General features: G+C 42.7%; 1 protein-coding gene across 1 annotated transcript in view; it reads left to right on the top strand.

The window, feature by feature from the left end:
* The first annotated feature begins 7,563 nt into the window (after positions 1–7,563).
* Positions 7,564–23,482, top strand: part of PDE11A (phosphodiesterase 11A) — a 224,276-nt gene continuing 208,357 nt past the window's right edge. The window contains exon 1 of the mRNA XM_074967652.1: positions 7,564–8,544. Coding sequence (XP_074823753.1) covers positions 7,738–8,544 — 807 coding nt within the window. The 5' untranslated portion in view covers positions 7,564–7,737. The remainder of the gene's footprint in view (positions 8,545–23,482) is intronic.

Genomic DNA, 23,482 nt, shown 5'->3' with positions numbered 1-23,482 from the left:
CCTCCCACAGGGAGTCAGGGCGGCTGGGGCTGGGGCTGTGCCGCAAGGAGGCTGGCCGTACCGCCCAGCGCACTGGGGCTGGGAGCGCTGCCGCCCTGTGCACTGGAGCTGGCCGTGCCACCTGGAGCATTGGGGCTGGGAGTGCTGCTGCCCAGCGCACCGGGGCTGGGGCCTTGCATCCTGGCCTCCCAGCACTGGGGCCGGAGGCTGCGGTGAGGGTGCTCTGGGCTCCTGCAGGGGAGGGAAGGCAGATGGGGAGGGGCAGGGCCTTGGGTACAAGGGGAGGGGCCGGGGACTAGCCTCCCGCAACCGCCAGGTCACTTTCCGCCCATGACAGCCAGACACTCTCCCAGGCAGCTGCTGTGCTGCACTGGGCAGCACCCGGGTATGGCTTTGGGGCCTGACTGCCAGGAAAAGCAGCTGAACATGCCAGGTCGAGCAGGCGCAGCGGGAGGACAGAGCCTTCCCCACCAGGTAACGTGGGATTGGGAGGGGATGGGGAGAGCGTGGGGGCCCTGGACTGGGAGTGGGGTGGGGAGGAATCACGTGGGGAGGTCACATGTCCTTCCCGTTAGCTGGTGTCCCCTTTGTGTCCCTCCCACAAGTCTTGCATGCCTCACTGCAGTTTGGGAAACCCATTCCCGCAAATCCATCCACTATATCCTGCACATTGCCCAGAGTCACAGCCCTCTGGAGTATTGTATGATTAATGACCTTACACACTTGCATGGGTTTTCCTACTCCAAAATGATTTCCCACTGAGCTGTAGCAATCTGGCATTGCAAGCTTCCAGAGTGAAATCTTTATTCACTTTTCCACTATCAACACAGCCCTCATTCTGGTGTCCCTGTGCTTGAGGATTGGGATGAGCTTGGCACACACATCCAGAAATATTGCCTTCCATATCCAAAAGTTGCATAGCCACTGCTTGTCATCCCAAATCTGTATTACAATACGATCGCACCTGTCAGTGTTCTTTTCTCAGGTCTAGAAACAGCATGCCACCATCTGCAGCTGCTCTGTGAATGCCATCAATGACCTTGAATTGTTTTTCATTGTGTCCCTCAGAAAACTCTCTCTAAGAAATTGCTGTATCACCCATTGTTGCAGTACTTTCTGTGGATCTGCAATTACAGGAGAATTGTGCATTCTGTATTTGCAACAATCATGAGAACAGTGCAGAGCTCTGCAGGCTTCCATGTTTCTGTGAGAGATGGCGGACAATGAAAAATGGCATGAGGGTTTATGGGATTTTTTTTTAAAGTGTGAAAATTATGGGTTATGGATGGCATTATAGAGTGGAGAAAGTTGCATGCTGGGAACTTGATGCCTCGCTCCCAGAGAGATCCCTGGGTGAGTCATTTCTATCTGACAACACATTGCTTAAATTTCCCAAAAGGCATTGCACCAAACAGCAGTGTATGTCACACTGGGATACCTTCTGGTGGTGCAGCACACTTTGCATTGACACAAGCGCTCCTGGTAAGTATGTTTAGTGCCCATGCAAGCAGCCAAGTATGCACGTGCCCAAGTGATATATAATGTATGCTGACATAACTTGCATCAACCAAACTCTGTAGTGTAAACATCATGTTAGTAAACAAAATGTTTAAATGCATGCTTAAAGAATACTTAATACATTTTAAACACAAGCTATCAGGTGGTACTCCACTGGTATTCCTTCCCACAGACTCTTCCACCTCCCATCCTCCCATTTAGTTGCTCTTACATGTATTTAAATGCAAAATATCAAGTTAACATTTACATTTCTATACTTAAGCACATATAACACATTCCCCTCTCAGAGATTATTTCTCAATCTTAATAGTGTGTATTACCTGGATGTCTTCAGAGCTTCAGAAAAAATTCAGGTACTCAGCTCCCTCCAACACTTCAGAGTCAGACAGCAAAGAAGTTTGGGATCAGTTGGTCTCCTCAGTTGCTGGTGGAAAAAAATCTGAAGCCTGTTTCCAATGTGATACAGGTATTTGGATTCAGCATATAAAATATCCATTCCCTGGAGTTACACAAATGCCCAACAGAGTGAAAGCCTATCTTTTCCACATAGATTCACCTAAGTCAGGTGAAGGATTGAAAATTCTTACCTGAGGTCTGGCCATGTTGCCTCTTCACCTGAAACAGAAACCCAATTTAAAGAAGATAATTAGTAGCTAAGGCAAATGGAAGTTAGGAGCCTAAGTACCTTTGAGAATCTGGGCCTAAATTCCAGAAGTTGTGTACCCCCTGGAGTGGCAATACTTCCCTCCCATCTCTCTTCTAGGTCCTTAAAATACACCGCAATGGACCAAACATTATCCTAATGGAGGGATTAATAAATACAGATGGAGTAGCATGGACTCACCAGTATCCAAAGTGGTGCAGGTACTGGGTCCTAGTGTTGGATCATATTAAAGAAGTTCTGTATTAAAATCACAAATGAGTTTGATTCCCCATAGTTTAAATTCCAGGGTATTACTAATTAAGAGGTCTCTTGGTTTTTGGTACTGTTTCTTTCCCTCTGTGTGTGAAACTTGCAAGCTGCTAATTGCGTTAGTACATTCTAAGACAGAGTCTGTTCTCAAAGCAATTCACAGAGAGAGAGACTCAAAGCAATACTCTAACAACAGAAACAGCACCCAGAGACTCCCCGCCCTTTTGTTGTATTAACAATTGTGATTAAAATAGAGGTAGAGGATGTATGTGGATGGATGCTTGGTGTGGATAATAACTGAATGATCAGGGAGGTGCCAGCCTAAGAATCCAGTGTCCATCGGCTGAAGAAGGCGTCAAGTGGAAATAACCAGAGGACCCCTGGAGGGCAGACTGGAATCCACCCAACAGCCTCAAGAATGGGAGAACCAAAGAACAAGATAACATCTAGCAGCACGGAGCCGTCAGGAATGTGCCATCTGCTGACTGATTCAGCAACAGCATGATGAAGCAATTCCCATAGACTGGCATAGGAAGAAATTCCTATAAAAATGGACTCTAGAAAGTGAGAATTTTGGGGGCTGATTCTGCAAACCAACTTCCAGGAGCATCAGATGAGCATCTGATAAAGCCCTGCTCCCTCCTCATGTCCAGGCCACCTGGCCAGTGGCTTGGCATGAGCAACTCTAAGGCTGGTAACTATGATAACAACCTTGCAGAACGTGTGTGTGTGTGCGTGTGTGTGTATAAATATGAGATTGAATGGAATGTTATAGCTATAACTAACTGCTTACTATGATTCTTTCTGTATTCACAATAAATGTGGTATTTTGCCTTTTTCCCTTTAATAAGATCCTGCTGGTTTTTATTTTATTGGTATAACACTAGCTTCACAGCAGATGCCTTGCTCCTCATTGACCAGCCTGATCTTATTACCTTTCCCGTCTTCAGCTTGATTTGAATCTGAGAGCTGAGCCAAAAATGCATTTTCCCCAAATGTTTAAAGTTCATTCTCAGATTTCTACCCAGGGTGGGTTTCAAAATTCAAAGTTGCAAACTCAGAGAGGTGTTAAGTGGCCCATTCGTCTCAAAGACACGTTCTCAACTGAAAGAGAATACCTGATGGTGATTAATACAGTCTCAACCAATAGCTATGAGCCTAACTGGAGAAGCAATATGAAGTCAATACAGAAAAGTACATGAGTAACATACACATTGCACTTCTTTATCTGTCATGCATTCATTAAGATCAAGCAGAGACTGGAAAGTCATTGGAGATATTGTAACAGGTCTTTTTCTATTCTTTATCTTACTTGATGATGTACACAAAGCAAATGAGCAGAGTATTTGGGGTACTAACATACCTTACTGGTCATTGTTCAGTTCCATGCCCAACACTGCAGTGAGAGGTAAATAAATAAGTTACGGTAAATGAGTATATTAGACAATGTACCCATTTACAGTGCATTGAAAAACAAAACAGTAAGGTAAGTGGATGTGTTTCATTACACTATTGTGTATAGAAAACAAAAGAGTAAGGCGCATGATTATTTGTAATGATTTTGTCATTTGTCAGGGATACATCCTGAAATGGCATCAATAATGCAATGTTGATCTATATCCAAAATCATATCAAAACACCACTCACTGGAGAGAAAAAAACTTGACAGCAAATGAAATAGACATTTTTATGTAACATTGAAGCAAAAACCCATACTGTAAAATAAGACATAAAAGGGATAAGTACATGAAGTGAAATTGTGAGTTGTATGTCAACTTGCAGAAGACCTCATAGTCCCACATACACACACATTACTGTTAATGTTCAATTGGCAGTGACACGAGTGCAGGCTACATCTTAACGAACGAGCAACAGAATTTTCATACAGCAAACAAACCAAACAATTTGAACTTTGTCTCAATTTATCAATGTCTGTGGACATTCCTTGTCCTCACTCGGCAGGGGAGAGGGGACAGAGAGAGGGTTAAACATCCTGGCAGCATGGCTTACACTTCCACCAAGCGTTGTTTTGAACAGGGTTTGCTGGAGCTGTTAACTCCTGCATTCAATATAGACACATGATTTTAAATACTGTCATACAGCAATAGAAATGGGTTTCTGAGCCCACGTCAAAGAAATAACAAAATATTTGATGTTAAAATATCTGTACTGATTATGGCAGACCAAAAAGTAAACTTGTCAGAATGAAAACCAAACTGAAATGTATCAAGTTAGAATTTTTTGGTGCATGACACATGATTTTTTTCATACTTGTGAATAATTAATATCTACATTCAGTAAAAATTACGACATATGCCTTAGAGAGGGATTTCATATAAGATAGAATAGCATCCTCAGTGAATATTTGAGAAGTAAGTTCTACATGCAAGTGATGACATGGAAAAAAAGAGGGCAAAATACAGTTGAGAAAGGCAATCCTCACTGGAGGATCAAAGGAAACTGAAGAAAGAGTAAACTTGTGGTATGGGGGGAAATTAAAACTGTAAAACTGTAGAAATAAAAATGGAAAATTACAAAAACAAAGTGCTATACTACAAAACACTGATAGGTGATCAGCTGGGTCAATTAAGATGAGTCCAATTCCAGCAATCAAAAGAGAAGACAAATTTGTGAAATGCTACAAAGCTATATACAGACATGTTAGTCCTATGAAAAAGGACAAGGAATTCTTCAAAACATCAAAAACATGTATGAAGATTATGAACTTTTTGTGATGGTGTGTGTGTGTAAGTAAAATATTATTACACCGAACAAAGTCTCCTGGAGCACATATCCTCAAAAAGCTTAGGCTTCATGGCTCAGGGCTCTAGGCATTGGGCTACATTCAGGGTAACTGGACCTGTATTTCCCTTCAGTGGCCCAGACGTCCCGTCAGTTTGCTGGATCAGGAAGAAAGCATAAGGGCAGCGGCTTCAGAAGATGGTCTGTCTGAGCATGGTCGGTGACAGGACCGCAGCTAATCCTGCGCAGCACCCCCTGCCCGGGCCCTGGGCTGCGGAGTAGACCCTGCGCAGCACCCCCTGCAGTGAGACCCAGCCCTAAGCTTAGGGGCATGCGGGAAAAAGGAGCGGCTCAGACGTGCACCTCACGCCCACCGCTCTGTTTCGCGCCTGCGCACAGAAGACCCCCTCCCATTGCCTTTGCTCTCGATTGACAAGTTTCTGCAGCTCACAATGCGCGGTTTCTCAATGAAACGAAGGCATCTTACGGAGCTAAGGCAGAATGAAACTTCACTGAGCGCAGTACACCCGAACAATAAACGGCGCTGGCAAGCTGATTTCACTCACTGTGCTAAATGCAGCATGATCTAGGACAGATACCGGATCAGAGACCGAGAAGCTAATTCCTTTGTCTGTTTCAATGCTTTCGCTGCAGAAGGTGATTTCTTTTCTCTTTCTGACAGTCACAGCCCCTGCACATTCCGGAGAGCCTGCTTTAACCCCCCCTGATGCCTGCAGCGGAAGGGGGCGGAGGGTAAATCTTACAGCACAGAAATCTCTCTTGCTCCCCTCCACACACATTCATGTGCACGTGTCTCCATAATTGGCGTGCATCTTTATACCCACACAATTCAAGTCCTCATTCTGGAGGGGGCTGCTCAGTGGGGATTAGTTTTCTGGCAGCGTTTGAAGTCGCTCTCTCTCTCTCCCCCTCTCATTTGATTAAGGATTTGGCGGTGTATTTTTAAGTGAAAATCTCATTCATGAATTTTTGAAATCTCCTTCAATCAGCTCCCGGTGAGCGGATGAAAGCTGTATTCACGTGTCCATGACTATGTAGTTTTCAATCACTTATGCATAGGCATCAATTTAGCAAGTAAATGTGCTTCCCCACGTGTCCGTAAAAATAACCCCCGTCCGCCTGTCTCGGTGGCTGTGCTCGGCTTTCTGTCTCGCGACCGATGCTGCAGAAGGAGGCACACGAGTCGCATGTGCTATTTGCTGCTCCTACACGCTCAGCGGAGCCGCACATTCCCGTGGAAAGGTGACCACGTGCGCCTCCTTGAGTCTCCCTCGGGGAGAAATGACCACAGCAAAGCGCTCCCCACAGAGGTACTCACGTCCTCCCATTCTACATTCGCTGGCTGTGTTTGCAGAAAGCCAATAAGGAAAATACCATTAACGATGCACAAGGCACTCTGGGCGTGGACAGTTCGTCTCGTTAGGTATAGAGTGCGAGTTTCTTTTTCAGGCACAATCAAGTCAAATACAGAAGGGCTTTTTGAAGGAAATATGTTCACTGATTTTTAAACAAATATAAACATCATAATTTATATTAATAGAAAAGCAATATTTATATCACACATATGTACACTTACCAATATTCCCTCGCATAAACATTCACACCCACAAATTTTTCTAGCACACAAACATGCCCACAAATCCTCCCCCACTCCCCGCACCCGGTCTGCATTTTTGGATGACAGGACTGACTGCCTTGAGCTCTCTTTCTTAGTTTGAACTATTAACAATGCAAGGCTCCTTGCCTGTAGCTCCCGCAAAGGACTGGTGTTCATGATCCATTAGGGAGGAATCATAGAATATCAGGGTTGGAAGGGACCTCAGGAGGTCATCTAGTCCAACCCCCTGCTCAAAGCAGGAGAAGAGGGGCACCCGGCATAATCTCAGTCACTCCGCACCGCTCACTCTAGTGAGTATCCATGCTGCTGACTGTGTGCCTGGTATCGCCACTTGCTCTTCCTCCCCCCTCCTCCCCTCTCGACTCACGCGTTCTTCCCTCCCTTCCCACTCCCGCCCTCAGTGGTCTGCTGGCTGGGTTACGCAGGAGCAGCCGCTTGCAGCCGCAGCAGTTCGCAGAAGGGTTTGCAAAAGCGCTTTCAGATCAGTGCATCCCGGGGAAGCCGCGGCCGCACCTTTCCCTGAGGAAGTGGGGGGAGCAGGAGGACCTGGCCCAGAACCAAGCGCCAGACCAGGGAGCGGGTAGGAGGGGACAAGGGAGAACCGCGGGCCAGGGCAGAGCAGAGAGCAGGGGCCAGGTGGAGAAGGAGCAGGAGGCGATAAAAGAGGAGGAGGGGGGCCAGCCTGGACGAGGGCGGAAAGTCAGGCAAACGTTGCTCCCCCACTTCTGGACAGCCTCCCCACCTCTGAGGGAGGGACCGCTCCCTACGGCTAAAGCGGGCTGGGAGGGCGGGTGATCTCCTGTCCCTTCTGCCATGGTTCATCGGGGTCGGAAATAGTTCGAGGCAGTTTCGGGAGCGGTCCCAAGCTGGGAGCGGAGCCGGTGTTGGGAGGAGGCGGCGGCGGCGGCGCTGGAGCCCGGGGACCATGTCGGCTGGCAGCCTGGACTTCGCTGCGGTGGAAAGTTTCCTGGACCGGCACCCGGAGCTGGTGGAGAAGTGGCTGAAGAGGAGGAAGTCGCTCGCCGCAGCGCCTCCGGGCACCGGCAGCGCCGCCGGCGGCCCTGAAGCCCGGCGAAGCAGCGGCAGCCCCAGTCTGGGCCCCGCCAGCAGCTGGGCCAGCAGTGGCCCCGGGGAGGCCAGCGCGGCGGGCGGGCTGCAGCGAAGGGCCTCCCAGAAGGAGCTGAGGCAGAGCTTCGCCAGGTCCAAGGCCATCCACGTCAACCTGACCTACGACGAGCACGTGCACGCCCGAGCCCAGGAGCCCCTCAGCAGCATGCGGAGAAGGGCCCTGCTCAGGAAAGCCAGCTCCTTGCCCCCGACCACGGCGCACATCCTCAGCGCCCTGCTGGAGTCCCGGGTCAGCCTGCCCCAGTACCCGCCCACCGCCCTGGACTACAAGCGCCACCTCAAGGAGCACAACGAGCGCCAGTTCTTCCTGGAGCTGGTCAAGGACATCTCCAACGACCTGGACCTCACCAGCCTCAGCTACAAGATCCTCATCTTCGTCTGCCTCATGGTGGAGGCCGACCGGAGCTCGCTCTTCCTGGTGGAGGCAGCTGCGTCGGGCAAGAAGAGCCTGGTGTCCAAGTTCTTCGACGTGCACGCGGGCACCCCACTCCTGCCCTGCTGCAGCACCGAGAGCTCCAACGAGGTGCAGGTGCCCTGGGGCAAGGGCATCATCGGCTACGTGGCAGAGCACGGGGAGACAGTCAACATCCCAGACGCTTACCAGGTAGGACCAGGGCTAGCCATAGGGCGTGTGAGTTTCTGGGCACAGAAACTCATATGCTGGCCACCTGTGGGGACTCAAGGCCCAGCTGCCTGCCTGCCATGTGCCCCTCAGTTTGCGGGGACCTGGGTGAGGCTTCCTGGCTTCTGGAACAGTGTGACTTTCCAAAAGGGGAGCAGGGCAGGGCAGGGCAGCCACACTGCCCCATTACTGCTGCCCTACGCATAGGCTGTGTGCCCTGGGGGGGGGGGGGAAACCTAGAAAGAATTAAGTTTTGTAACTATAGGATTAAGCCTGACACTAGGGAGAAATCCCATTCCCTATCCAGCACACTGAGCTCTTAATCAAATTGATAGGTTGTGAGATGTCAGGGTTTCTGGGTGGTGGCTCTGCCAGGCCCTGGCTAGGGCAAGCCACTTAACCACACTGGACCTAAGCTTACCCACCTTTTGAGTTTTCCTGTTTGGTTGGGGACAGTCACCGTGCATTCAAACACTAACAGATTACTACAACAGTGCAATGTGAGATTGCATCAGTGTCATGATATAACGTATTATGATGATGGCTTGTGGGCTTCTGAAGCTGGTTTCGGGAACCATTGGTTTAGTAGTAACCAGGAAGGGAAGATTAACTCAGCAGTGATAGAGAATAAGGATAATAATAATTTGCACTTTTATAGCAACTTTCATTAGAGGTTCTCAAAGTACTTTGCAAAGTGAATCAATCCTTAAAACAACCCTGTGATGTGAAGTATAGAAATATGCTGGATCAGGAAGAAAGCTATGAGCTTGTTTAATACTAAGCCATTTATTCAAAAATCCTTTCTCTGTCTGTCGGGCTCTGGTGAATCCAGTCTGAACTAGTATTTGTGTACCTCTCCCTAGAGGTGGCTTCAAAGGGCTGATAGCTAGAGGAATTACATTAGCAACCCCCTCCTCCTAGAGGCATTGCACGCAATGTACACACACATGCACAAAATTTCATTTTTAATACAACTGTCCCCCAAAGGTACTAAACCTAATTCAGTAAGATTTAATTTAGTTCCATAAGGTTTGCCCAGAATCCTACAGGACATTGTCAGTCTGTCACAGGCTACACTGTGCCCTTAACCACAGCCATGGGGAGAGGGTGCTGACATGGATCTTCTTGGAAGAACACAAGCCCCTCTGCCACCCACAAACCCTACTTTGGCAACCACTGCCGATAACTTATTTTAAACAACTGTGTGGTGTGAAGTATAGAAATATAACAGTACTCATTTTACAGCCAGTTAACCTAGCCTTATCAGCCATTCTGGATTTTGTGGATCTGTTCTAATTTTACTTGAGCAATCTCATGCCTTGCAAGTAATGCCTAGGTCCCTCTTAGGGGACAGTTCTAGGGGTCCATCCTAGGCATTACTTGCAAGGCATGAGATTGCTCAAGTAAAATTAGAACAGATCCACAAAATCCAGAATGGCTGATAAGGCTAGGTTAACTGGCTGTAAAATGAGTATTGTTATATTTCTATACTTCACATCACAGGGTTGTTTTAAGGCTTGATTCACTTTGCAAAGTACTTTGAGAACCTCTAATGAAAGTTGCTATGAAAGTGCAAATTATTATTATCCTTATTCTCTATCACTGCTGAGTTAAACTTCCCTTCCTGGTTACTACTAAACCAATCTAAAGATAAAATATTTCTGAAAAGCCTTTGCATGTGCCCCTTTGGACCAGCACAGATTTCCAAACCTATTTCTGAGAACAAGGTAACAACTCCCATCTCCCCTTACAAGGACTTTCTCCACCACGTCAGATTACTCACTTTGAACTCTGAGGATGAAATCCTGACCTCTATGAAGGTGATGGCAAAACTTCCATGTCCCATTGACATGGGTAGGGCCAGGATTTAACCTTGAGCTTTCTGAATTTAGATCAACTTTTACACACTTACACACACACACACTTTCAGGTTTCCTACTTTTATTTTTATTTTTCCTTTCTGTTACATGTAAAACAGGCCTCTCTCACCCAATTAGGCATGGAGAGCTATATAGGATTGAGAAATAAATATATATCTTCATAGCTGGGACTTAAATATTTTAACTGCTTGATGATAAACATTTGCCCAATGTCTAATCTTGTCCTAGAATAATAAAAAGCAAACACACAAACAAAAATTAACAGTTGTTCCTGAACCATGCAGGGAGAAGACTGGAGATTAGAACAGAGCGTTTTTTAAAATACAGGCCTGTCAGGATGAATTTTTGAGTTTTGAGTGATACTATTTATTATTCATCAAGGACCCAAAAGTGTGGTAGGCACCTTAGATGCATAAGTTGAGACAGGTTTCTGCCCCCCAGACTTTACAAACTAAAGAGAGAGAGAGAGAGAGAGGACAGAGGTTAAGAGAAAGGGATATAACATATAAAACAAAGTGACTGAGGCCAAATTTTGGCACACATCTGATAAATTCAGATTTTTCTTCTTTTCCCTCCCCATTATTTGCTCCCTTTCCCCCTCTGTTTCTGATCCAGCCCTCCCCTCTAAACCATCACCCTCATCCCTCCCCACCTGCCTGCCATCTCCCTATCTTCTTTCCCAATCATTGACAGTGTGCTGCTTATGAGATGGTTGCAACATGGAGAGATTAAAGCAAGAAGTAACCAGCCAGGAGATTCCCTCAGTAGTACTAAGTGTCTATAGTATCAAAAGGTACTGGAGTTTGCTAGAGCCAGGGTCTGCCCCTCACTATGTCATCTGTTGTCTCTGGGTTCATGGAGTCTCTGGACAGCTCCAGGTGCTTTCCTTGCAGGAGGTGAGGGGACCACTGGTGTGGCATGGAGTTTCCTAGGGATGAGGGACTAGACCATTTCAGTCTCCCTTGCCCTTTTTCCTTGAAAGAGCTCAATTACTTTAACAGATTTATTTGTTCATGGCAGAAAACGGAGAAAAATAATCAAGGCATATTCTATTAACTGACCAATCAATATTTATTTTACATTCTATTTCTTATGGCTGGCTTCTGTTCATTGTAGTCAGACTAAAAGTTTATACCTAATACACTTCTCTAGGTGCTTAAACCAACAAATATATACTTATTGGGGAAGAGGGTAGAGTCTTGGGCCCTGTTCTCCCCTTATTTACATCAGGTTTACACTGTTGCAACTTTCATTGACTTCAGTGGAGTTACTTCTGATCAGCTTTGGCATCAGAAGCTTCAGTCTCTGGCTTCATTGAGGGTTCTGTCTGAGAATAGAATTGAGGATCTGGCTTCTCTTTTGATTAACCAGTGTGGTTCTGAGTTAATGCAATTTATTTTCTTGTACCTGGCAGGCTTGTGACCATTACATATTATTAAAGCAAAAGGAGATCTACTCTATTTAATACTAGCAAGAATAAAGACTCCTAAAGAGGCTCTGATACAAGTGCAAAGACAAGTGACAGATGTTCCCTTTCAGATCATTGCTAGTGCTTTCAGATCATTGTTAGTGCTCACAATACACTACTTTAAAAATTAATAAAAATGTGATATGATTAGTCAGTGTTAATGATGAAGGTGTTTGATCAGCTGTGAAGTGAAAAAACATCAGCAGGTAGCTTTGTCAGGCTGACAGATGGAGGAAAAAAGGATGACAGAGTAGCATTCCTTTTTTATATTAGAGATTGACCACAGTGAAGTCAAAGAAATATTGAGAGATATTAGGTAAACAAACACCTTTAATTTCATTTAAAGATTGTGTTTCAGAACATCATAAAGCAAGTTAAAGAGACAAAGATATTCCCCTAACATTCAACTGGTTTACAGATAAGTGAATTTAATTAGCAAGAAGTTAACAGGATTTAGGGGGTTTATCATTCAATGTGTCAACCATTGCTTTTACTTCCACAGGGCCTGATTAAACTCCCATTGAAATCACTGGGAAGTCATTCCATTAATTTCAGAGGAAATTGGATTGGGCTCTTGTTACAAACAGAGTGCCTTCAACTTCCACTGAAATCACAGGGAGTTAAGAGTGCTCATCATGTAAGATTGGGGCCCTCAAACTTTAGATCCCAACCCTGCACTGTGATGTGTGGAGATTGGTCCCCTGTGCCCATACAGAGCGCCACTGGTTTAAATAGTTTGTAATGACTTACATGGTGTTTTCAAAGAGGATATGATATTTTTGTTACAAAATGCCTTTTTCTGAAGTGGAATAGTCATGAGATCAAATAATAGCTTGAGGCCTTAATAGTGAATCTGGTGACGGTTAGGTTATTGGGCTGGATCTTACAAACCCTTACTCATGCAAGCAGTCCCATTGAAGTCAATAAGACTACTTACATACGGTACTTACTTTGCAAGATCAGGACCAGAATTAATTTTAAATTTGAAGATTGAATAGTAATCAATTTTTATTAATATTAAATAACTAATTGGCTCTATTTCCCCAAGGTAACGATTTATGAAGTTTAAGAGTCATTAAACAAACATTTCTGAGGCTAGCAGAGAATAAAAAACATTCAGCGTATGAAAGTAGGAAATTCCTGCTGATGAATGTTATATACCTTAGATTCTAGATGTTGCATGTTCAGTTCTATTATTTCATTTCTTCATTACATTTCCTTGTAAGATAAAAGGCATTTTTAATTAAAGTGAAATATCACATATTTCAGCTTAAAACAAGCCTTTAGAAATGTACAACAGCAGAAAAACTGAATACATTATAATTTTGTGCTAAGTCATTTATAAAGATAAATTGTTATTAGAAAGTTTGTGCTAATGAAAATTTTAAACTTGGATGAAGTGCAGATATTATTGGAAATACATCCTTTGTTTTAGTTTAAGAGTCCAGTCTTGCAACTGTTATTCAGAAATAATCCAACTGATTTGCAAACAGGAATTTATCAGATTCAGTTTAAAAAAATGTGTGTACGCTGGACATTGACATATGGGGCTGCTTTCATCAATAAGACTCAGCAGGACTACTCTTGTAATGCCTCTCACTATCTGTGTATTTCTTTGAGACTTACTCCAACTGGAACAAAAAGTAGGTAGTGTAATTTTTTGGAACATCACTGATTCTCAATGGAAAAATCTTCATTCTAAAATTGCAATGTCTCTTAAATGAGAATGTTTTAAGAAGCAGATTAATATTAATCAATAAGGAAATTTGGACCCAATCCTGCTGAGTACTAAACTCCTGCAATTTGTTGTTTTCATTGAGAGTTGAGGGTGCTCACCACTTTGTGTGACATGCTCAGAACCTGGATATAACTTTGTCCACTATAGGGGGTTGGGAGGGTTGTACCGCTTTAACTACACCAGTACATCTTGTGTATGTGGATAAGTCCTGAGATTCAGCATCCCTTCTCCCGTCAGCTGAATACAGGGAAAGCTACAGCTCAGATTTCAGGTTATCCCACTCCAGTTCCCTCAACAGGGTCTAGGAGCAACAACAGGGAAGTCTTGACCTGTATTTTTAATGTGAAAAACAAGCAGGAAAAAAAAGTGAGAAAAAAATGCTGTGAGGCCATCATAGTACATCATAAAGGTGCAGTATTTGTGCTCAGCTGCTAGAGTAATGAGTGCATTATAAATACATAGATGGCAGGCATATAGAATTCATCTTTAATAATTTGTTTAAAGTATTTAATTTAGGTAGCTTAAAGTTACCGATTTTCAAGACTTTGGTCCTTTTTCCTCAAAGTGTTTTACTGCTTTTGGTCCTTATTTATGGATTATTTCCATTTTACCCCAACTTTTGTACATCAGCAAGCAGAGCAGCATTTTAAATATTGTAGTCACAAGAAACATTAACATTATCTGAAAGATAATTTATTAGTTTAGCTGTACAAAACTGGGAAGCTAATTTGATGGCATCCCAAACCCTTCCCCAGATCAGTGAAAACAGCTCACTCAGTAGAGCAGTAAGTATAGTCTCAAACGGGTAAAAATGACATTCTGCCAATGGCAATAAAAACAAGGGGAAAGGGTACTATTATGATCTTGTATTAAAATCGTAATTATGAAAAGCAGTTTTAGAGAAAGTAAAACATGAGTTTTTAATGACGTGGGGGAAGAGAAAAAGAGCTATTAGAAGAGAAAAACATCATTTCACTTGGAAGCTGGTGGGGTACAATAGAAATAAAACCAGGAATCAAATGGTTTTTCCAACAGAAGTAATGCTTTATAACAGTACATAAAAACAAGTTACCAGAAGCAAAACCAAGCAAAACACAAAGCCTTGCCTTCTGTGCTGCAAAATCCCTGAAAACTTAAATCCAAACATCTCCAGAATGGGGTTCAGCAAAGTCCTGAAAACCTGAATGTGGGAACTTTCCTCTCAGTGGCTCCCCAGTAGCAATTCTTATGGACCTTCTCCTTTGTACCTATGCAAGGAAAGGGAGAAAGAAGCCAGAGGAAAGTCATTTTGCCTACTGGGAATGTGCTATTGCGCTGCACTCTGGCACAATTCGTTCTTTATGTATAATACACAGATCCTGATAATATAGAATACATGGATTACAGCTCTTGGCTGGATTTTTTTCCTTATCATCATACAGTAATATTACAAAGACTCACACTCATTTGTGTAAATCTTTTAGGCTGGGAGTTCCCTTGTGGGAAAGGCCTTTTAGATAACAGAAGGGCATGAACAGATAGGAGCTGCATTTTATTGTGCAAGGTAACCATTAGATATCAATATTAATACTATATCTCTTTCAGTTTCACAGAGTTGATAAGTGATAGTCAGCATCGGGCCTGGGAGGTGCAGTTCAGTTTAAGGGAAACATTTGAAAAATTGTTTTATTCAGCAGCTTTTAAAAAGCAGACATCAGCTGGTAGTTGTGATGCTCTGTGCCTCGGGGGAACACCCAGCACCCCCATGTTCATCCTTGTAAAATGATTGTGTGGTATCCAATACAAAGTTTGTCATGTTGGGTGTCTTTGGAAAGCTCATGATGCACTGAGCATTGTTGTTACAGTGATGTTATAGGTTATAATTTCATGTATGTAGTTATGAAGCTGAAAATGTAGCCTCGTGGCTTAAAATAAGCCCAGGCAAAAATTCTCCAAGAGCAGAGAGGCAGTTCACACCTCATCAGGGCAGGTATGGGACAAACCCAGCCCAGCCTCACAGGAACAAAGGACGCTGGCTTAGGCAACAACAAAAGGATCTGTTGTGCTCTCCAGTGAGTCACCCCCCCTTCCTTTGGCCAGTTTGGGACTGCGATGAGGTAATGCTCACCTGAGTCTGAAGGGGAGTGGGGGTGGGCAAAGCCAAGAGGGAAGAAAGAACATGATAAAAGGGACAGACTTTGCCATGCTCTTCCTCTCTCTTCCACCTACATCTACAGACACCACCACAACCAAGCGACTGAAGGGCTGATCAAAGGGGAGAGCCTGGTTGAAGAGCAACCAGCCAGCCTGTGGAGAGAAGCATCTAAGTTTGTAAGGGCATTGAAAGTGTTAAGATCAGCTTAGAATGCATTTTGCTTTTGTTTCATTTGACCAGGTTGACTTGTTATGCTTTGACTTATAATCACTTAAAAATTTATCTTTATAGTTAGTAAATCTGTTTGTTTATTCTACCTGAAGCACTGCGTTTTGTTTGAAGCATGTCCAAGACTCCCCTTGGGATAACAAGCCTTGGACATATCAATTTATTTGTTAAATTGATGAACTCATATAAGCTTTCAGTGTCCAGCAGGCATAACTGGACACTGCAAGACGGAGGTTCCTAGGGTTGTGTCTGGGACCAGAGATATTGGCTAGTGTCATTCGGCTGCACAATCCAAGGAGCAGCTTACATGCCAGAGGCTGTGCGTGAACAGCCTAGGCATGGGGGTTCTCACAGCAGAGCAGGGTAAGGCTGGCTCCCAGAGTCAAGGATTGGAGTGACCTAGCAGATCACTGGTCCAGATAACACCAGAGGGGGAACATCATGGTAGTGTTGTATTCATTCCAGTACTAGCCAGTAATATTCCCTTCTACAAGGGTAGAATGACAGGTATTTTGAAGAGCAGAGGTCATAGAAACATGACAAACAAGAGATAGACAATCAAACAAGAAAAACCATCAATTACACAAAATATTGCAGAAATGAATTCAGAGAATTTGTTAGGACATTAAACATGAATGGATGCAATAACAGGAAATGGAGAAGAGAATTAAAATAGAGAATTTAAATTAAAAATCTAAGATGAAGATTTAATTTAAGTTGAAGTTAAGGTTGACTGTATGAAGCAGTACTTCATGGTAACAAACATTGTATGGATGTTGTAATTATCCCCAAACCAAATATTACAAATCCAGGAAATTCCAGTATTATAACTTTAACTTTGAACATGGTAAGATAAGAAATGCAAAGTTAAAGCACCCGAACAACCTTTACTCTGCCCTGTAGTGATATATGACCATGTAATAACCATATAATTCTGATAAAGGCATTTTAGTTTTTGTGGTCCCAGATGAGATTAAACTGATTTTGAAAGACACATTAGGTTTTTTCATATATTTGTTTGGGGGCCTTAATTGTGTATTTCCATATCTAATTTTAGAGGTTCTGAGCAGCAACTCCAGCTGCAGCAAATCAAAATTGGAGGTGCTCAGTATCTTTGCATAATCAGGCATATCTTTATTTTTGTTCTCGTCTTCATTTTCCTTTGTCCTCTTATGCTGCAGAATTGTTTCTGTTCATTTCTTAGTGTGTTTATTATATGTGTGTTCATTTTACCTGTTCATAGTTGCATGCTATTGTATATATTTTTTCCCTTGAGGAAATCAGCTTAATGTAATTTGTTTACAAATACACTGACCATTTATACAAATAAATTCATTATCAGCTTTATTTTTCATTTATAAACACTGTTATATTATAAACATTTCAAACTAACAGTCAGATGCAGCTTCATAGAGTAGGAGCTCTACGCAGCTCAATCCTAGTTTAACAATGTACAGCGCAACATACTGAGCAGTATCATTTCTTATCATTAGGAAATATTTTAAGAGACTTTACTCAAGTTGACAGAAGTCTCTAGGACCCAGATCCTGCAGACATTTAACCCCATCTGTAACTTCGAAAGTAAGTAGTTGCATTGAACTTATTGGGACTACTAAAACACATAAAGTGCACATGCATAAATGTTTGCAGGACCTAGGGCTAAACCTGTAGGCAAATTCCATTGAAGTCAGTGGAAGTTTTGTTATTTACTGGGAGACACAACAGGCCTAAAGCCATTCAATAATTTGTATACAGTGATCACGTCTCTTTAGGGGAGTGACTTTGGGGGTTTGAACCACATCGTTAAATTGGAGTGGAGTAATGGCTAGATCAGATGGGCTCCCTGAGCGGGTCTTGGTATGGAAATGGGGGTTGTTGTATGGAAGAGTTTGAGAACCACTGTTCTAGACCAGATAGTAATGGAACTGATGTGTCAAGGTTTAGTATGACAGGAACCTGGGTTTGTAAAAACTGATTACCTGACAGATCATATTTCTTTGATAAAACTACCGGTTGTGGAGATGAACACAGAGAAGCTGTCATACCTGGTCAAACCACAGGTTCATCTAATTTGATATACTGTCTATGGTGGGGTCATCAATACCCTTTGGTTCAGAGGAAGGAAAAACATCTAGCTCAGCAGTTCTCAAACTTCATTGCACCGTGACCCCCTTCTGATGACAAAAAATACTACGTGACCCCGGGTGTGGTGTGTGTGGAGCTGGAGCCCTGCTGCCCCGGGCTGAAAACTTTGGGCTTTGACTTCAGTCTGGAGTAGCAGGGCTCAGGCTTCAGCTTCAGCCCTGGGCCCCAGCAAGTCTAATGCTGGCCCTGGTGACCGTTAAAATGGGGCCATGACCTACTTTGGGGTCCCACCCCTCAGTTTGAGAACAGTTGATCTAGCTAATAATGTGCTTAAAAAAAAAGTTCTTCCTGACCCCTGCTGTTGATTAACTCAGGCTCTGAAGCATGAGCTTTAATTATGCATGTTATTAGCTTAACATTCATATCTACAATGTTTTTAACTGGTCATGAAGCTATCCACTGTTTTTAATTCAGCGATAGTATTTCATCATGAATTTCTTGCCAGTGAGTTGAGTAGCTTATTTTGGTAAGTCAAACATTATTATACAAGAAAACAATGCACATAGATAATGGATATACAACAAACTAGTAAATGAGATAGGTTCCAGGGCTCACATACAAAAATTCCCAGCACATACACAAAAATAGATTATGTATTGCATTGAAACAGTATCACTTCTGGTAAGATATTAATGCATGAATGTGGTTTTGATACCCTGTACTGCAGGGTATGCTATTAATAGGAATGATATTCATGAGCTGTAAACAGCAGTATTTTTGTTCTTTCTGCTGAAAGCTTAGTGAAACTTAAACATCTGAAATTGAACAATAAGCTCTCTTCGGGCCAAACCATGTTACTTATTTGAGTTTCTCCACAGCTAGAGGAATAAAAGTTAAGGCTGTTAATTTCAGTTAACTCACGTAATTAACTTAAAAAAATTAATTGCGATTAATTGCAGTTTTAATCGCACTGCTAAATAGAATACCAATTGAAATGTATTAAATATTTTGGATGTTTTTCTACATTTTCAAATATATTGATTTCAATTTCAAATATATTGATTTCAATTGCTCACTTTATATTATTTTTATTACAAATATTTGCACTCTAAAAATGATAAAAGAAATCCTATGAGGTGAATTGAAAAATACAAGTACCATAATGCAATCTCTTTATCGTGAAAACGCAATTTACAAATGTGGATTTTTTTTTGTTACATAACCGCACTCAAAAAGAAAATAAAGTTCACTCAGTCTTACTTCTTGTGCAGCCAATTGCTAAGACAAACAAGTTTGTTTACATTTACAGGAGATAATGCTGCCCTCCCGCTTATTTACAGTGTCACCTGAAAGTGAGAACAGACCTTCATATGGCACTTTTGTAGCTGGCATTGCAAGGTATTTACATGCCAGATATGCTAAACATTCGTATGACCATTCATGCTTTGGCCGCCGTTCCAGAGGACATGCTTCCATGCTGATGACTCTCGTTAAAAAAATAATGTGTTAATTAAATTTGCGACTGAACTCCTTGGGGGAGAATTGCATGTCTCCTGCTCTGTGTTTTACCCGCATTCTGCCATATATTTCATGTTATAGCAGTCTCGGATGATGACCCAGCATGTTGTTCGTTTTAAGAACACTTTCACTGCAGATTTGACAAAATGCAAAGAAGGTACCAGTGTGAGATTTCTAAAGATGGCTACAGCACTTGACCCAAGGTTTAAGAATCAGAAGTGCCTTCCAAAATCTGAGAGGGACGGGGTGTGGAGCATGCTTTCAGAAGTCTTAAAAGAGCAACACTCTGATGCGGAAACTACAGAACCCGAACCACCAAAATGAAAATCAACCTTCTGTTGGTGACATCTGACTCAGATGATGAAAATGAACATACACTGGTCTGCACAGCTTTGGATCGTTATCGAGCAGAAGTGATCATCAGCATGGACGCATGTCCTCTGGAATGGTGGTTGAAGCATGAAGGGACATATGAATCTTTAGCGCATCTGGCACGTAACTACCTTGCAACATCTGTTCTGACTTTCAGGTGACATTGTAAACAAGAAGCGGGCAGCATTGTCTCCTGCAAATATAAACAAACTTGTTTGTCTGAGTGATTGGCTGAACAAGAAGCAGGACTGAGAAGACTTGTAGGCTCTAAAGTTTTACATTGTTATTTTCGAGTGCAGTTATTTTTTGTACATAACTCTACATTTATAAGTTCAACTTTCATGATAAAGAGATTGCACTACAGTACTTGTATTAAGTGAATTGAAAAATACTGTTTCTTTTATTTTCACAGTGCAAATATTTAGATTAAAGAATATAATGTGAGCACTGTACACTTTGTATTCTGTGTTGTAAATATTGTTTAACAGCACGATTAATCATGATTAATTTTTTTAATCACTTGACAGCCCTAATAAAAGTATACTAGAAAACACAATGGCATGTGAGAAAGGTGGGGCACAGCATGGTAGGTTAGGGGTTCATGTAGACCTGTGTTTAATCAGAGAGATTACGAGAGGAGGTCCTCTCGTACCTTGCTGACTAGAGACTACTTCCCCTCCCATTATGATTTTGTAATTTCCCTATGTCAGCTATATTCTCCAACTGTGATTTTCTAAGAAGCCTAAGAGAGTTCAGTGTCCAACTCCGATTGTAGTTCAAATGGGAGTGCCTTAGTTTCCCCTGAAAAAAATCTCTGCCTAGTTGAATACATAATGTTATGAAAGTGTATGTTTTTAGCTGTCTTTACTGTGACAAATGTTTTGATCTGTTTGGAAAACATTTGTCCCTGCATCAAGTTTCGTCTGGTGCCAGTGCAGCTTTGTTCAGGTCTCTGTAGGTGCAATAAAGCCAATGGATCCAGCCACTTGAAGAGTCCCCTGATTTAGGGAAATTCTTGTGTGACCTAGGTGAATGATCCCAGGAAAATACAGGCCTTTCTATCATAGGCGGCTCATTAGATAATGAATAGTGGCTTAGGCTTCTTTGTCCACAAAGTTCTTTGAGTAGAAGAAATCCTTTTACTAGCTAGCCTACGTCTACATTAGCAACTGCACAACAAAACTTTTGTCTTTCAGAGGTGTTAACCCCCACCCCCCAAAAAAGACAAAAGTTTGGCTGAAGACAAGTGCTGGTGTGAACAGCTCTTTGTCAGCAGGAGCGCTCTCATGCCAGCAATGCTAACGCCGCTCATTGAGGGAGGAAGTTTTTTTGTCAGCAAGAGAGCCGACAAACAGCGGCTACACTGTGTGACTTTTAGCAACATGGCTGTAGCCGCACAGCCCTGTCGCTAAAAAGCAAAGTAAAGTTAGGTTGAGATCCAGAGAGAAAAACTAGTTAAGGGTAGTTATGCTGGTGCAGATCTGGCGTTAAAAAACAAAACAAAAAACCACACCAAATAATGGAAGTTGGTGATACAATTGAGATCAGCCTGGCCCTGTGGTGGAAATCAGTGTATACAAATTTATATTAGTTGAATATCTGGTCCTAAGTCTGCAATAGTCTAAGCTGTGTACAAGATTCTGTCCTGTAGTTTATTGGGAAAGATAATTATAATGATATTTTCTGCTTCAGTAGAATTGACTTTCCATATGGAAGGAGGTCTCGTTGTAGGGATTGATGTCTCATCTTACTGAAAATCATTAACGATCTGTTAAAGGAGCTTATGTGCCCATTACCATTTGCAGATAATACTAAAATTGGAGGTGCTCAAACTAGGTGCTGTTAGCCTGTTTCACCCTTTCCTTATCTTTCTGCCAGAGACTGTTAGTTAACTTAGAGAAATATGACATTCTGATTTGTAATTTTAAAATAGCATGTTGGAAGTCATTTTGCTTTGTGTTTTTACTCCAGCAGCCTGAATACTAGTGGCTGTAGTTGTTTTTGTAGAGTATTTGCGTCACTCTTCTTGAGAAGAAGCCTGTTAACCTGCAGATCCTCCTCATTCTTATTTTTGTCAAGAACTTCAAAGTGTGTCTTAGTTCTGCTGTAATAGCCTTGCAACTAGCTTTCTGCTGTTTTGTGGGATAAGGTAACTCTTAATTTCAAACTTGAGTAGGAGCTTTTTGTCTGTGCACACTTGTTTTTCCACTCAGACTGTTCCCATAAATTTAACACATTAAGATGTGCCTTTATACTTTAGCCTCTTTTACAGAAAGCCTGTAGATTAGCATTAAGACATAATAGCTGGAAATATATTCAGACAGTGGGCTCATTGTGTATTATACTATGGGGGTGGCCAAATTTACTAGTCTTCCGAGCCACATACGACAATCTTCAGAAGTTTGTGAGACTGGGCAACACATGCCAGGAGCAGGGGCTTCAGCCCCGCTCCTGCTGAAGCCCTGAGCCCTGGTGGTGTGCCCCACTGGGCAAGAGCCCTGAGATTCTCCCTCTCTACTGGGCAGAGGCCCCTACCACACCACCCCGCTACAAGGCAGAGGTCCTGAGCTTCCCCCCTTCCCAGTCCAGTAGGTGGAGAATGGGGAGTGTGGGTGGGCTCTGAGCGCTGCACTTTAATGGTAAAAAAGCCGCATGTGGCTTGCGAGCCACAGTTTGGCCACCCCTTTTATATTAGGTGACAGTTGACCTGATTTGGAATTATATTTTTGGGCCAAGTCATACTGATCCTACTCATAAACAGGGAGAGTTATTGAACACCAAAGTGCCAAATGACGGACTGTAGAAACCAGTAGTAACTACTCTGGAATTAGCAGTTCTAGGCTAGAGTGCTGCTCAGTAAACAAAACAAAAGCACTTTGTTGAGGACAGTAAGTGGTAATGAAGGCAGATCTTATTTTGAGACAAAGTAATTGCTAAAATGGCTACCAGATGTTCTAGGCAAAGAAAGATGGCTTAATAACGTATGCCATTGAGAGAGGGATGGATTGAATTTTGTCAAGATTCAAAGCTTAAAATATTCCCATTCAGCTAGAGGCAACAGATCAGCCATCCTTTCAACTCCCCCTTTTCCTTCTTATACAGTCACTATGTTCACCTTTGTTATATGCGGTCTTGATACTACTTTGTTATGACTCTAAAATGTGTACCTTTTGTTCCCCAATAAAAAAACCTGTTTCCTTTTCTTTTTTTTAAAGGTACTTTACCCTTACTGTCAAACAATGACTTGTGTACTCCTATTTGAGATCAACATTCAAATACAATTGGCAATGCTTTGCCCAGAAACCAGGATATGGAATCACTTAGTCATATTGACCCTCCTGCTACAAATATCTGGGAGAAAAAATTATTCAGATTTAAATTAGATAAAGTCAGAGCAAAACCCTTACTTTGGTCTGACTGTTGTTTCATAGGAATTTTTGAAATCTTGCAATGTCATCTGTTGGATCACTGGAACCTTACGATAACTTTTTGGGGAA

Source organism: Natator depressus, chromosome 11, assembly GCF_965152275.1.
Source record: "Natator depressus isolate rNatDep1 chromosome 11, rNatDep2.hap1, whole genome shotgun sequence".
NCBI lineage: Eukaryota > Metazoa > Chordata > Testudines > Cheloniidae > Natator > Natator depressus.
Note: the sequence above shows the minus strand (reverse complement) of the source record. Positions and strands in the feature narration are given on the sequence as shown.